The sequence below is a fragment of the Meleagris gallopavo genome, chromosome 3, assembly GCF_905368555.1.
Source record: "Meleagris gallopavo chromosome 3, MGAL_WU_HG_1.1, whole genome shotgun sequence".
Lineage (NCBI taxonomy): Eukaryota > Metazoa > Chordata > Aves > Galliformes > Phasianidae > Meleagris > Meleagris gallopavo.
Window position 1 is genome coordinate 56,777,517 of NC_139406.1, and position 13,406 is coordinate 56,790,922.

The window sequence follows — 13,406 nt, forward strand, 5'->3', positions numbered from 1 at the left end:
TATGGAGACAGTACTGAGGAACACTCTGATTGACCTTGCTTTAAGTATAGCTACCTTTCAAACTCAGTGATTCTGTAAAGTCCTTGTGGAGATGTTCTTCTCCAACACATTCTTAGGAAAGATCCTCCACATTAAGAGCGAAAACGGACCCTGTTAATATAAGGAGGTACGGAGCCTGCAAGACATGCATACACCACACAGGTGAATTGGTGATTGACTTTATTACTAGCAAACAGAGCTATGTACACATGACGGAATTTATAGGCATATATTTTCTAATTAATAATTTCAACTTCCTGAATTGAGCTGCAAACTGAGCAGAATTTCTGAAAAAGAAGATCTGAGAGAACAACTGAGACAAATTTTTTTCTTCATCAGTCTGAATTCTACCTCTCAGCAATCCATCATAACTGTAAAGCTACTTCTAACATTCTTGTTCGATCCTGTGTTTCTTGCTCATCATTAACAAAATAGTTTAACTTAAACTCTTCTCAATCAGTGAAAACGTCATTAATTGTATAGGCAAGGAAAATGACAATAGTTTCTAGGCTATCATGGAAAAGCAATTCTATTTTTTTTTTTTTTATTTTTTTTTTTTTTAAATCACAGAATTGTAGGGGTTGGAAGGGACCTTTAGAGATCATTGAGTCCAACCCCCATCACCCTTTTCTCCGTGCTGTCTGCGATTAATTTCATGCTAAAGCATGTTATAGTCTTAGTTTGTAGGCATTGCCAATTGCCAGTGGAATACTGTGACATGAGACTGGTTTAACCAGCATATATATAAATAGCATAATATATAATCTTCCCTTTTCATGTTTTGGGTTTAATGAAAGTCAAGTGGGGGGAGGAGGGGGTGTAAGTGGTCATTGTTAAAAAGGACAAGGCCTCCTCCACAGCATACCTGAGGGTAGTCCTAAGAGCAAAGGTAAATAAAACAATTCTCTGTAGATAGAAGACAGCCTGCTCCCCAATTCAGGAGCAAAACACTGTGCTGTTACTAAAGCTATAGTTCTAGTGATCCTATTCACTAGTCACACAGCATCATTCCTTTCTGAAACAGTCCCAGGAGGAGCCCCAGTTACACCATGTAATACCTTTGGTTTTAGTAGCAAAGGTATTTCTGTTGTCTTGCTTGGCAAGATGTTTGACATCCCATCTCTACTGGTAGTATTATGCTTTGTAACTACAAGCTCTACATAGGAGATGAAAAGTTAAAATTGTTCTTAAAATATTGCACTCATAAGATATAAAGATTTCATTGCAAAGTTGCAGGCATAGTATTAGCTTTTAAAATAAATTAGACAAGAAGTCAATTAGCAGCACAAATGTCATTTACATTCTTTTGTTCCCCAAGACATCCATAGTCACATAGTCACATCTGTGATTCCTGAGATCATCTCCCCCCAAACTGCTGATTATTGGTTTGTGAAGCAGAATGATATTTAAGGCATTATAACAGATACTACCAAAGGAACGTATTTCAATTTTCCTACTTTCATAATGAGGAAAAAAGAAAACAGTTTGTTGGATTAAAAAAGCTCACGTGAAAGCTGTTGATTAAGAGCTAATTAAAAATCAATTTCCTTAAAAATGTTATTAAGTAGAAGAGAGGCACCTTAAGTCCACAGCTGCTAGAGAAGCAGGCTTTTCCCAGCACTACCTTTAACAAGGTCTGCTTTTCAGTTGCTGAGTTTTGTGCAATTTTCAGTCCTTCTTCGCGCGGCCTTTGAAGCTATCCATGAAATGGAGGGCTCCAGCAAAGTCCGCAAGGAGAACGCCTACTTTCACTGGCAGGATACTGCAAGGTAGAAGAAACAGACCTGAGAAGATTTTTGTAGTTTATACAGAAATCACAGAAGTCACTTCACATGGCTAATACTTGCAAAGAAAGTATAATCTCTTACATAGTTCCACCAGTGCTCACAAAATACTGGTTACACTCATTTTACTGCCTTACTCATTGCCTTAGATCAGTTCATCAGGCTGGCTTGCAAGAGACAGACATGCCCTAATGCTGGGGCAAAGATTCCAGTGATGCATTTCCTGAGGAGCAGGCCCAGTTTCTACAGCCCACAGTAACACTGCACCCCAGCAGAGGCAGCAAGCCAGTCACACATTTCTGACATTGTTTTGTGTAGAACCAACCCCTAGAAACTAAGTAAACTCCAGAAATGTGGAGAACTGAATGAGCATTCACACTATACAGGAATAGTCTGGTTTGTGTTTTTAGTCAAAACATTTTCAGCTTAGATAGAAAAAAGAGTGAGGTAAGGAAGGAAGAACACAACTTACTTTTTCAAAGCAAAGAAGAAATACAAACTGCGTGGTAGTACCAAAATTGCTTGGTCTCGTCGAATAGCAGTCATTATTTTTTCAGCCACGTAGTCTGGGTCTAAAATGGGGAGTAGAAGCGGCCACCTAGAAGGGAAGATGTTTATTTTAATACAGATTTCTTTAGATTGACATTTTACTCAAGAAGGTATCAATTTTTGCAGATAGTTAAAAGAGAAATATCATAAGAAGCAGCAAACCTTTTTTATGTTACCCTAAAGAGGGAGAGGGGTTGTTGTTATTTTTCCTTTGTCTCCCTCACAAGAGAGTCATGTATTAAAACACTCTAGACTTTTATTTGGCTTCTGAATTTTGTAATTTTATAAGTGCACTGAGCAAAGCTATGCCAGTGACTTCAGGAGGTGAATGAAGGAAACCAGACAGGACAACTGAAGCATTTGACTTCCACAAAGGAATGAAATAGGGGAAAGGGCATCAATTACGTTTCATGTTTCAGCGTAAATGAATACTAAAGTATTGAAAGCTTTGCCACATACATTGCCTAGTCACTAGATAGCATATCATCCTTGAGAGGCCCTAAAACAACACAAGCAGGGCAAAGTCTAGCTTCTAAGTGTCATAAAAGAAACAAGACCACATGTTCAAATTGCATAACATCACCACAGAAGCTTACTCACTTGGTACTGCAGCCATCAAACATCCCCGTGTTTATGAAGTAAGGACACACAGTTGTGGTTTTAACACCAGTCTTTCCCAGAACTTTCATCTCTAAACTAATGGACTCTGCAAAACCAACGGCCGCAAACTTACTTGCGCAGTAATCTGTAAAACAAATATAACAGTAATTGCAGTTAAACGTTTTAATTTATCAAACCTTACTAAAAAAGTGAGTCCCAGTTTTTTCAGAGAAAAGGGACAACGCTATGCTTCAGTAAATAAACAGCAGCACTACAGATGGTATAGATACGATATACATGCACTACCTCCAGGAAATTACTATCCCGTAATAAAACTGAGTAAGAAGCAATTTCATAGGCTACTAATAAAGCTTGCTTTTGATGTGACTCATTCTTTTACTTTCCCTCTTCTAAATCAGCTGTTGGTATAGACTGGCAGCAAGAGAGTTTCTCATCACATCTCTGCTATCACCTTCCTAGTCACTAATCTGCTAACAGGACTGGCATGAAAAGATAATTTCATTAAACCTGTTTCTTCAGCCTCAAACTTAGGATTTCAAGATTTTCTAAAGTGCTTTCAGCTTGCAGCTCTATTTGTTTTCATTATCACTGTTTTGAAGCTAGATTTCTTCTACTGTTACACCACTTCCTCATTTGCATGCACTTTACAGCAAACTCAGAAGGAATTCCTGCAATCTCAACACCAAGTAGGTTCTCCTCAATGAATGGCAGAGAATGCAAAATGAGATACTGTGCATCTACCACTGTACCAAATTGGATTTTAGTAACAGTTTGAGTTAGGGAAGTCCATACAGGACACTGCATAGCTTGAGAACATATCTGCAAAGAAAGTTGCCTGTATGTCACCAAGTGTCTGTAGGTCAACTTCAATAACACACAAGTTCTCAGTTTTCAAAGTTCCATATGAAGCTCCTGGATCCTCTTACTGCCTTGCTAGAAAAGCCTGTTTCACAGCACTGCTGAGCATCTGGAAAACTTTTTCAACAAAATGTCTAAGGTCAGCTGGTTTGAAAATATCACTATTTGCTTTACTTATATACAGCAACCCAGAGACTGAAAGTTAGGACTTTTTTCATGAGTGTAGATTGCTGGGTTTAAATCAAACTAATTGGTTTAACTAAACAAACATCAGCTTTAATACCCTACCTGCAAGACGGTTGACTCCAATCAGTCCTGCTGAGCTTGCAATGCTAACCAAGTGTCCATGGTTAGAGGCTATCATTGCTGGAAGGAAGGCTTTATAAGTCTGCAACGTAAGTCAGAGTTGCAATGAAACATTTTAGTAAGTGAAATACTTGCTATAATATTCCAAAGGTGTTATTTGTAGAGAAATTCTGTCTGCGTTTTCAGTGAGAACTTCCCAACTATTATACAAGAGAGGGGAAAAAAATAGGAATTTGTTGTTTGAACACTAAACTAAGCTGGGATGTTCCATGTCCAACCAGTCCCATTTTCTCAACACTGTAGACAGATGCCAACTTGCTGAAAGCAAAAAAACCCAGCTTCAGCTAGCTGTAAACCTGCTTTTACCTTAAAGCTCAGCACTATGTTGTTTCAAATGAAAATTGAAGACTCCCTACAAATTTTGCAAAATGGCAAAAATTTGAATTTCACATCTTCCTTCTAACTAAGTTTACTTAACCTTTGTGGTTAAATTTATTTATGAAGAAACTGAAGCATGTTTTAATGTCTCATTTACAATTCTTTGTGGTAAGAACACAGCATAGATGGCCCTTCTTCCTTGAAAGGAGGAAAAGCACATTAAGTTGCTCATTTTGGACAAAAGCCCCACTTACTTGGTATAAGAACGCTGACTGGACATATGGTATTCCTTACTATCACTATCATAACCACAAAGTAACTAGAACAATAATAGAATTCAACACTTCTGTTGCTAGAGCAGCAACTTCTAAACTGGACCTGTTTGACATCAGCGAATATCGAGAGATATAGTATCTGATTAGGTTAAGAATTTAGCAGAATGACAAACTTCAGTTCTTAAAAGCATTTCTAAATGCTAAGCAGTTTTTCTCTCATTTACCTACCTAGAAGTTCCTAAAGGATCCATTCTTCACCCTTTTTTATTTCACATACTCCAAGGCATAGAAAATAATTTCTTGTATCATTTCTGACTCAACTTCTGCATACTTTACTCAATTCCAAATGGCAAAATTAATTCTGAAAACATGCTAGGAGGATGTTTATGTGTGTATGTACAAGTACAGCATTACCCAAAAGTGTGCCATTGTGTTCACTTCCATAGTTTTTTCCACAAGTGAATCTGGAGATTCAATAAAGCTCCTTCCAGTTACAATGCCAGCATTGTTGACTAGGATGCTGACATCACCAACTTCTTTTTTAACCTACAACAAAAAGTCTTGAGATTATTATGCAATAAATATGAAACACGCTTTCCAAATTTTATACATAGGAATTTAAGAAATAGAAGTGACATCTCAACCAAACTGAATGTATTGTGCTCGTTACAGATCCAAATACTGTGGGTTCTTACACTTTCCCACTTGATGCCTATTTAGTTCTGAGCTCACTCCTGGACTTTGGAGCCCAGCAGCTCACAGCTCCCAAGTAGGTATCTGCTTTCAGAGAACTATGGCTCTCACTGCGACTGTTCCAGATAAATCCCTACTGCAAAGGCCTTTACTAATATAAGTACTTTCCTACATTAGACCCATCTCAAAACCAACAGGCAATTCTGTATTTAGGAACCATTTCTGTGCCATGTTGCAAGGCACAGTATACAAATCCTCATGCCAAGTAAACAGAATCAGTACACCAAACTCTACATGAGGGCCATAATAGCTAAACTAATAGCTAAAACTAACCTCACTTGTGAGATTTCCTTTATACTCAAATCCTCTTACATATTCCAGAGTTAGTTGTATTCAGAAGCCATACGGCTTTAGAACTGAAACTAGCTTTCACATCACTGGTCTTCTACTGAAGAGAAGGAAAAGGGGGTTACCTGCTGGTAACGTAAGTTGCCTGTGTCCAAACAATCTAGGATTTTATCTTTACCATTATAGAGGACAGCAGCTACTTAATAGCATCATGGTATTTCAGATATTATAAGGCTCTTTGTGCTGTTTTCCACAGGTTCCATTTCTTCTGACTGCCACCGTTATGCAATTGCAAGTATTACATTGCATCTTCTCCACTAGCCATACCTTCATGTGTACACAAGAGCTTTCCTGTTAAACCAGGCCTCCTTGCACCCTTCTTGAGGATCAGAGTTCTCTCCCTCAGCACATCAGGGTTAGAATGGGCAAACAGTCATTTTTCATTAGAAGTATTCCACATGTGCATAAACTGCATGAAAGACAGCTTATAAAATTATTTTCCATATTACAGCCTTTTCCTTTATTCAAATATCTTGACTGCTTCAAGCAACTTCATAGGATCAGGAATTTAGCAGTTTCTCTTACCAAATGAAGGGGGTTTTTTGTTTGTTTGTTTTTGTTTTGTTTTTTTAAAATTTGTGTATCTACAGTTTAGGTGGAAGAGTGAAAAACACATGCTTTCACAGAATGCAAAAACTTCAAGAGCCTTCTGGGGCAGCACACGACAAGCAGTTTGTTTCTAGAATATTTACTTTGGTTGTAACACTGAGCCAGAAACCTTTTGAAATGGCTCCAGAAAATTAGTTGGCTAAAAAATAATTTAGCTCAGTAAGTGGAAGCATAGTTCTCATTTCAGCTCCAGAATGAGAATAGACTAACCTGACGGAACAGCTACAGGCAAGCTGATATCATCAAGATATTGTACTAGCTTTCATAGAAGGAGAATTAAAATATTTAGTAAGGTATTTCAAGTATAGCTCATTCTCTGCTATCCAGGAAACAGGAGACAAGTTCCCTATTTTTGTTTAATTTGTAGCTTCCAGATCAAGTGCTAAAACTCTGCTGGTGAGTAGCTTAGAAAAAGCACCTTCTTCTTATGCCCCATGGCCATCAAGTTCCAGATCATAGGAAACTCATTTCTCAATGAGATGCCCTATGCCCTATGTACAAATACAGCAACTGAACAGAGCACGAGGAGACCACACAGAATAGCTTGCCTAAGAGTAAGGGTTTAAATGATGCTTATCCCTTTAACAACCTCATTGTCTCTGAACTTATTTCAATATTCCCCATGTTTGTTAAAAGGTATGGATTAAAAAACAAAAACAAAAGCAACAGTCTTCTTAGAATTATATGGAATAGCTTTTATTTCACTCTATAAGCCAAAGCCCCCCTTCTACCTCAGTCATACCCCTCCCAGAGGGCCATCAGATAATTCAGTATTCCTGGAGCAGTGCTACATAACCTCTGCATGCAGCCTTGGACAAGTTGGTCCAGTCACTAACAGGAGCACACAGCCCCATCACATGTTAACAACTGTGGGAACTCAGGGAAACCTGGAATCATTGGCAAATGATGCAGTAGTACTTCCTCACATCTGATGATCTTTGCAAACCTGGAAGCACAGACTCTCTCCCCAGGCCTGCCCTGCTTTGGGGCAAATAAATACCTGAATGAGCAGTCATGCTGCTTTCGCATGCACAAGCATGGACAGAGCTGGGGGATGTTCATAAGGTGGGACCTGGGGCATTCCTCGTAAGGTGAAGATGAAAATACTGTGAGAAGGCAGCAAATAACAGAGCCTCAATAATTCAATTTCTTACTAGGGGTAAAATCCTAAGCAACCTCTTCCTTTATTCCTGTCTCTACCAAGCTTTGCAAAATACATTCGCACTTCAGATAGCATTCAAAGCAGACTCGAGTGCCTTGATGCAACCCATACACTTCAGCTGTTCAACAACTACTAACTAGATGTGACAGCTCCTTGCTCACACAACTGGCTGTTCTAGTTCCCTCCTCACAGCTACCCCATGTAAGACAGAGAGCCAACACGCTCAGACCAGGCTTCCATATTCTTCTCTCAGAACAGAACACCTTTACTGAGGTATTCTAATTAATGGGGGAGGGAATGTCATCTTTCCAGAATTATAAGCCTCTCCATTAAGCAGAGCAGGAAAGGATACTCCAGGTGTTTGTTTTAGGCCTAAGTAAGCTGAGCATTATGCAAACGGCTGACCTGGTTAAGCGCCTTTATCAAGCATGAGCACCCTTTCCTGTTTGTTGCTGCATTTCACTTATAACTTTACATATAGAAGTTTGGCTGTAGTTCTGTGAATCACAGAGAGCATCCCAGAGTGCCTGACTTACGTGGGCAAAGACCATCTCCCATAACTTCCTACGAGGTGGGAAAAGTGGCACTGGATGTGTATTAGTGAGCACAAAAATATCACTGAGAAACTTGCTTCTGCTGTGCAGGGGAGCAAAAGCAAAGAAGATTCATACAAAAGTAGAAACTGTCATGTTGACAAGCAATCAGTAACAACAAAAATCAAAATAGAGCATAAGCAAAGCAGTAACATGCAAGAGGATCTTGAAGCAAGTGTGAGCCCATATGCAATTCATAATCTGATAATGAGGAAAGGGCTGTTTCCTCCCAAATAGGAGATCAAAAACCCATAAAAGTTACTTCCCTCTTTCAAAACCCCAAATGCCTAATGTTAAGCTAGGGATTTAAGTCAGAGAAGGCCACATTCCTTTCGGGGGTGGTGATGCAACAGGGACACTTAGAACACATCTTAAGCCGTAGCTTTCAGCACCAAAAGCTGTCTTTGTTGGCATAGGAAATTCATAAGAATACCACACACCCAGCACTCTTTGTTTTTCTTCCTACTGAAATGTTTTCTGATTTCTGTGTGGCTGATGAAGTACCCAAAGCAGGTAGTTAAGGATCACTTGCATTTCATTTTGACATCGAGATTCCAGAAAATAGACCATGCAAAACAACATTCCATACTGCCTACATGCATTTAGTTCACTATCATCTTGCACCATTCCAAGTTAATCTGTGTGTAGCTGAACCACTGGAGAAAAAATACTCTGGAACAGTTCTGTCTCACTTTGCAAAGACTGAGGCAGCACACTGAGACAGGATCTATTACACAGTACTAAATAGCAGCATCAAGACCAATTAATACTAAGGTCTTGCTGCTAATAAGTACACTTTCAGTGTGGTTCTACATCAGCTGCCAGAAGGACATGCTATATCTAACATAACAGTAGTGGTAGTCTGTTTTCTTCCCTGTGGTTCAGCTGTTAGTAAACTTCTGACAGAATATTGTAAAGTGAGGAATCCTGCACTGTGTGGTTACAAGACTCCTTTACCACCTTCTTGCTCCCATCTCCCCATTTTCATCATCCTTAGTCTATACTACACACATAGCCATATCCTCTGTGCTTGGCCAGAAAGGTTCTTCTGCTGCTTTTCTCCATGGTACTGAAGCGTCAGCCCTCAGGTCCTTAGAACTGCATTTAAGTTTAGCAACATTTTAAGCAAATGAGAGCAGGTTGTTATAATGGAAACTGTTAGGCAATTCTAGCTTTTGGCACTTCTACAAGTCCTGCCCAAGATACCTAACCACAAGCTGTATTTACAAAGCTCTTTAGAAAGCATACTAACGAAGCCTTCAAGTTATATTTATTAATTCCATTCATGTGCGCCTGCAAAAGTCTATTCACAGCTAGAGATCTACCTAAATTGATCTAAGTCATTAATCCTTTTCACAAGGTACAATCTTCAGGGTTTACTTTTTGTAAAATGTTTCTAGAACTTGAAATACTGCTTTAATTTCAATAAGATGTCTTCGTGTACTTCACCAGCAAGTGCTGCACAAATGCAAAGCCGCTCAGCTGAAATTTGTCATTGAAAGAGAACCAGCTCCTTTTATTTGTAAAGGACAAAGGTACAAAAATCAACTCTAAAAATCGGTATTCTTAAAACTGGTAGTATATGCAATAAATCAAATGAAATATTTTCTTGACTCCACATGGCTAAAGCGTATCACACATCACCAACACCTCAGAATAGTGTCAGAGCTGCAAGTGAGATACTTTACCTGATCTGCTACTCTGTAGACTTCCTGCCTTTTGCTGCAGTCACAGATGTAAGAATGTATTCTTACGGCTCCATTTTCTTCAGCCAGTCTACACGTCTCCTGGAGTCCGTCTTGATTAATGTCCCAAAGAACCAGTGTGGCTCCAAGTTTGGCAAATTTTAAGGATAAGAGTCTTCCAATTCCACTTCCTGCTCCTGTTATTAATACTATTTCACCACTCACATTCTTCTTACGTTTAGGCACAAACAAAAACACCAGTGATTCCAACATGTAATACGTTGAAAGTCCAATGACTTTGAGCAGCTCCAGGAAGAAGTTCATCTTGAGGCTTTTTTTTCTGATATCTGATTGAAGAGAATGCAAACATCAACATTTCCAAACAGAAAAGCATTTTCCAATCTATTCTAAGTATTTTGAACTCAGAAGCAGCCTAGAGAGTACATGGGCTTACATCTGCATGTCTTGACTCACCTATTCTGTTTCTATATTGTCTCAAGGGTGTTCCTATTCTCTTCCAGAAATGCAAGAGATTTGTCATTCGGGAGAGGGAAGAAATAGTTGCTTTGGAAATTCTCCGCCCTTCACATCATGGCTTTCCACCTCCGCTCCAACAGAATATAGACACCTTAAAAAAGGCAGCAGTTGCCCTTCCAACATCTGAAGCCAAAATGCATGGCAATTACAAATCAGCAGGCTTGAGTCACAAGTATGTGTTTACCTACACAATTCATACTCATCACAGTAACTCAGAGCAGGCATCTAAGTCCATTCCCCAGCATATGAATGCTACACAAGAAGCATGCCCTTGGGCAAGGTGGGCTTTTATCTTTGACTTAGTTATGGTGCAAAAGATTAATATTTTCCTTTTGAGCTAAAGGCACAGCTTACCAGTGCTTACACCTCAGCTTTTAGCACTAAGTGCCTGATTCAATCACATCTTCGTTAACACTGGTATCTAGGTACATACTCATGTTTGACAATTGCTTAAAGATAAGTTATTTATATCTCTGCAGCTCTGAGCAAAGTTCGCAAAATGTAGCATTTTAATTTACATGTTGGTACATGGCAAACATCTCAATACCTGGGAAGGAACAGACAACTGCAAGATCAGAGCGAGTTAGTTCAGAAGGCTTTACAGTGCAAGCATTAGGACTGGTTTCCATACCAATTCTGGTAACAGAAAAACATTTGTCAAAAAGCAAAGTAGGTCAGGAAACAAGTTCCTCTTTCTCTTCCTAATTCCCTTTCAAATGGTGCAAAGTATACACAGAAGTTCTAGCACAGAAAAGGCAGTAAAACTGATTTAAGTATTTCTTACAGTGCAATATTTTCATAGATACTGCAGTGATTTTACCTGCAGTAGACTCTCACATCTGCAGAGCTATGACAGATCTGAGCCAAGGTAGAATTAGATGGGAGAATTGTTACTAAAGTTACTAAACTTCACATGTACCAAAACCAACATTTTTTTTGTTACAATTTATTTGCTGTGTCTAAAACAGAAGTAGGAAGTCTTCAGAGCAGATGCAGCTACAGAGTTTAACTTCACTAAGTTAATTTAGAAGGGTGAAAGGTAACATACTTTACTGGCATGAAAGGAGATTGGTATCTCCAGAGCAGATACGAATGTTACAGAGAGCTGCAAAACAGTCCTTAATCCCTACAGAAAACACAAGGGAGGTAACAGCCTTCTGAATATAATATTCTGTTTCATCTAAAACCAGTTTCGAGTGTATCAGCAATTTAGTAAGTGATATAATCAGGTATCAGGCTTTTACAGGGCAGAGACATGCTAGAGCTCAGAGGAGGACTCATTTTCTCTTGGGGAAGTAGAATTGGTTTAGGTATAGGGGTTATCAAACTCCACACCCCTCACTGAGATGCTTACCACTTCCCTCTGCTGTGCATCCCTTAGCCTACCCGTGCCTGGCCCACAGCCCTGTTCTGCCAACTCACAGCACAGGGCTGCTCTGACAGCAGCCTGACAGCCGTAACTAGGAGCACATGAGTGGGAATAGATTTACACGTGAATGAGCCACAGATACCTTTGGCACACATAGGACAAGCAGATTCCTGCATTTCCTCACCAGTCATTCTGGTGACACACATTGCTTTTAATACCTCTCCCCCTCCCTCTCACATCAGTACGAAGGGCTTCTGTGCAGTAGCAAAGTCTCAAGAGGTTTCACAACAGCTTATCAGTCAGATTGCTTTCCAGCCACAGAGAGTTTCCAAAACAGACTTGTATATGCAGGTTCTGATGCTGTCAGCTGAGCAGCCCCTGCAGACTTCTAGTGTCCACAAGCTTCAAGGACAGAACTGAGACTACTATCATGGAGCACCTTGAGTTGGAAGGGACCTTAAAGCCCATCCAGTCCTGCCGTGGTCAGGGCTGCTCCCCACCAGCTCAGCTACCCAGGAACCCGTCCAACCTGGCTTTGAGTACCTCCAGGGATGGGACACCACAGCTTCTCAGGGCAGCTGTGCCAGGGCCTCACTGTGTAAAGGATTTCTTGCTACTATCTAACCTGAGTTTCCCCTCTTGTAATTAAAAGCCATTCCTCCCATCCTATCACTATCAGAATGCATTAAAAAAATCAGCCTCTTTTTTTTTTTTTTTTAAAGCTGCCTTTACTCTGTGTTGCTCTAATACACCGCTAATAGAGAAAGCGTTAAAAAACTGATGATACAATCACCTGAGCAGATGCCGGCAGGCACGCATTCGCTCGCTACATCCAGAGGGCAGCGAACTCCGGCACACGCAGCGGTGCCGTGAGCCGAGACGAGGAGACTGGCAGGCAGTGCCTTCCCTGGAAGATGCCGCACTGCCCTGACCCTCCCGTCCGTCCACCCCAGCCCACCCTCTAACATCAGAATCCAGCCCACAGACGGCTCGGAGCAGCAGGGAGCGGCTCGCCGCCTCCTCCCAGCGCTGAGCACCGCCAGCCCCCGGGAGCCCAGCACCCATGGGGCAACACGCCAGCGTCCCTCCGCAGAACCCCGGTACCTCCGCTCGCCGGGCTGAAGAATGAAAGCAACTCCGCCTGAGGGACCAGAGAGGCCGCGTACAGCGAAGGAAGTGCGACATAGGGAACGGGGCTATAGGCCGAGCCCGGCCTTTATACCGCAGCCCGCCCCGGAGCGGGGCTGACCGGATACCGGGGGGCGGGCCGGAAGGGCCGCGGGTCGGCGGCGGGGGGAGCGAGTCCGGCCGGGTCGGAGCCCGTGGCAGGCCGGGCAGGGATGGTCTTCCGTGCCTTGTGCACAGCTGTAGGGCTGTGTGGGATCTGGGGCAGCTCGTCAGGTGAAGTTTGCGTGAGGAAGGGGCGGCATTCTGTGAGACGGTAGCTGGTGCGCGGAGACGGCACGGGGGAGCGTGAGGAGGTGGCACCATCAGTGAGCTGCGCCGGGGTGAGAGCTCCCCGGGCGGGTTCCAGTGAATG

At 41.3% G+C, this 13,406-nt stretch overlaps 1 protein-coding gene across 4 annotated transcripts; it reads right to left on the minus strand.

Annotated features, from left to right (window-relative positions):
• Positions 1–202: 202 nt before the first annotated feature.
• SDR16C5 (short chain dehydrogenase/reductase family 16C member 5) lies at positions 203–13,141 on the minus strand. 4 transcript variants are annotated; one of them, XM_003205063.5, is made up of 7 exons: positions 12,971–13,141; positions 9,964–10,307; positions 5,225–5,356; positions 4,140–4,239; positions 2,973–3,117; positions 2,296–2,421; positions 203–1,801 (listed from the first exon to the last, which is right to left on the minus strand). In XM_003205063.5, exons 2-7 carry the CDS (start codon positions 10,282–10,284, stop codon positions 1,708–1,710), a joined length of 918 nt encoding a protein of 305 aa, XP_003205111.1. In that variant the 5' UTR covers positions 10,285–10,307; positions 12,971–13,141; the 3' UTR covers positions 203–1,707. The 4 variants fall into 4 exon arrangements, with proteins under 4 accessions (XP_003205111.1, XP_085077272.1, XP_010707255.2 ...); XM_085221146.1 differs by lacking the exon at positions 12,971–13,141 and adding an exon at positions 12,660–12,844 and having other exon boundaries at positions 203–1,823; XM_010708953.4 differs by lacking the exon at positions 12,971–13,141 and adding an exon at positions 12,660–12,829.
• Between the last annotated feature and the right edge of the window lie 265 nt (positions 13,142–13,406).

What these genes read in the sequence shown, in the direction of transcription:
- SDR16C5 (XM_085221146.1), bottom strand. Translation starts at nt 12,834, where the DNA reads ATGTTAGAGGGTGGGCTGGGGTGGACGGACGGGAGGGTCAGGGCAGTG. An exon ending in GCCTGCCGGCATCTGCTCAG is followed by an intron (nt 10,308 to 12,659) that starts GTGATTGTATCA and finishes CTCTTCAATCAG; the next exon opens with ATATCAGAAAAAAAAGCCTC. An exon ending in TTTGATGGCTGCAGTACCAA is followed by an intron (nt 2,422 to 2,972) that starts GTGAGTAAGCTT and finishes CTTCCCTTCTAG; the next exon opens with GTGGCCGCTTCTACTCCCCA.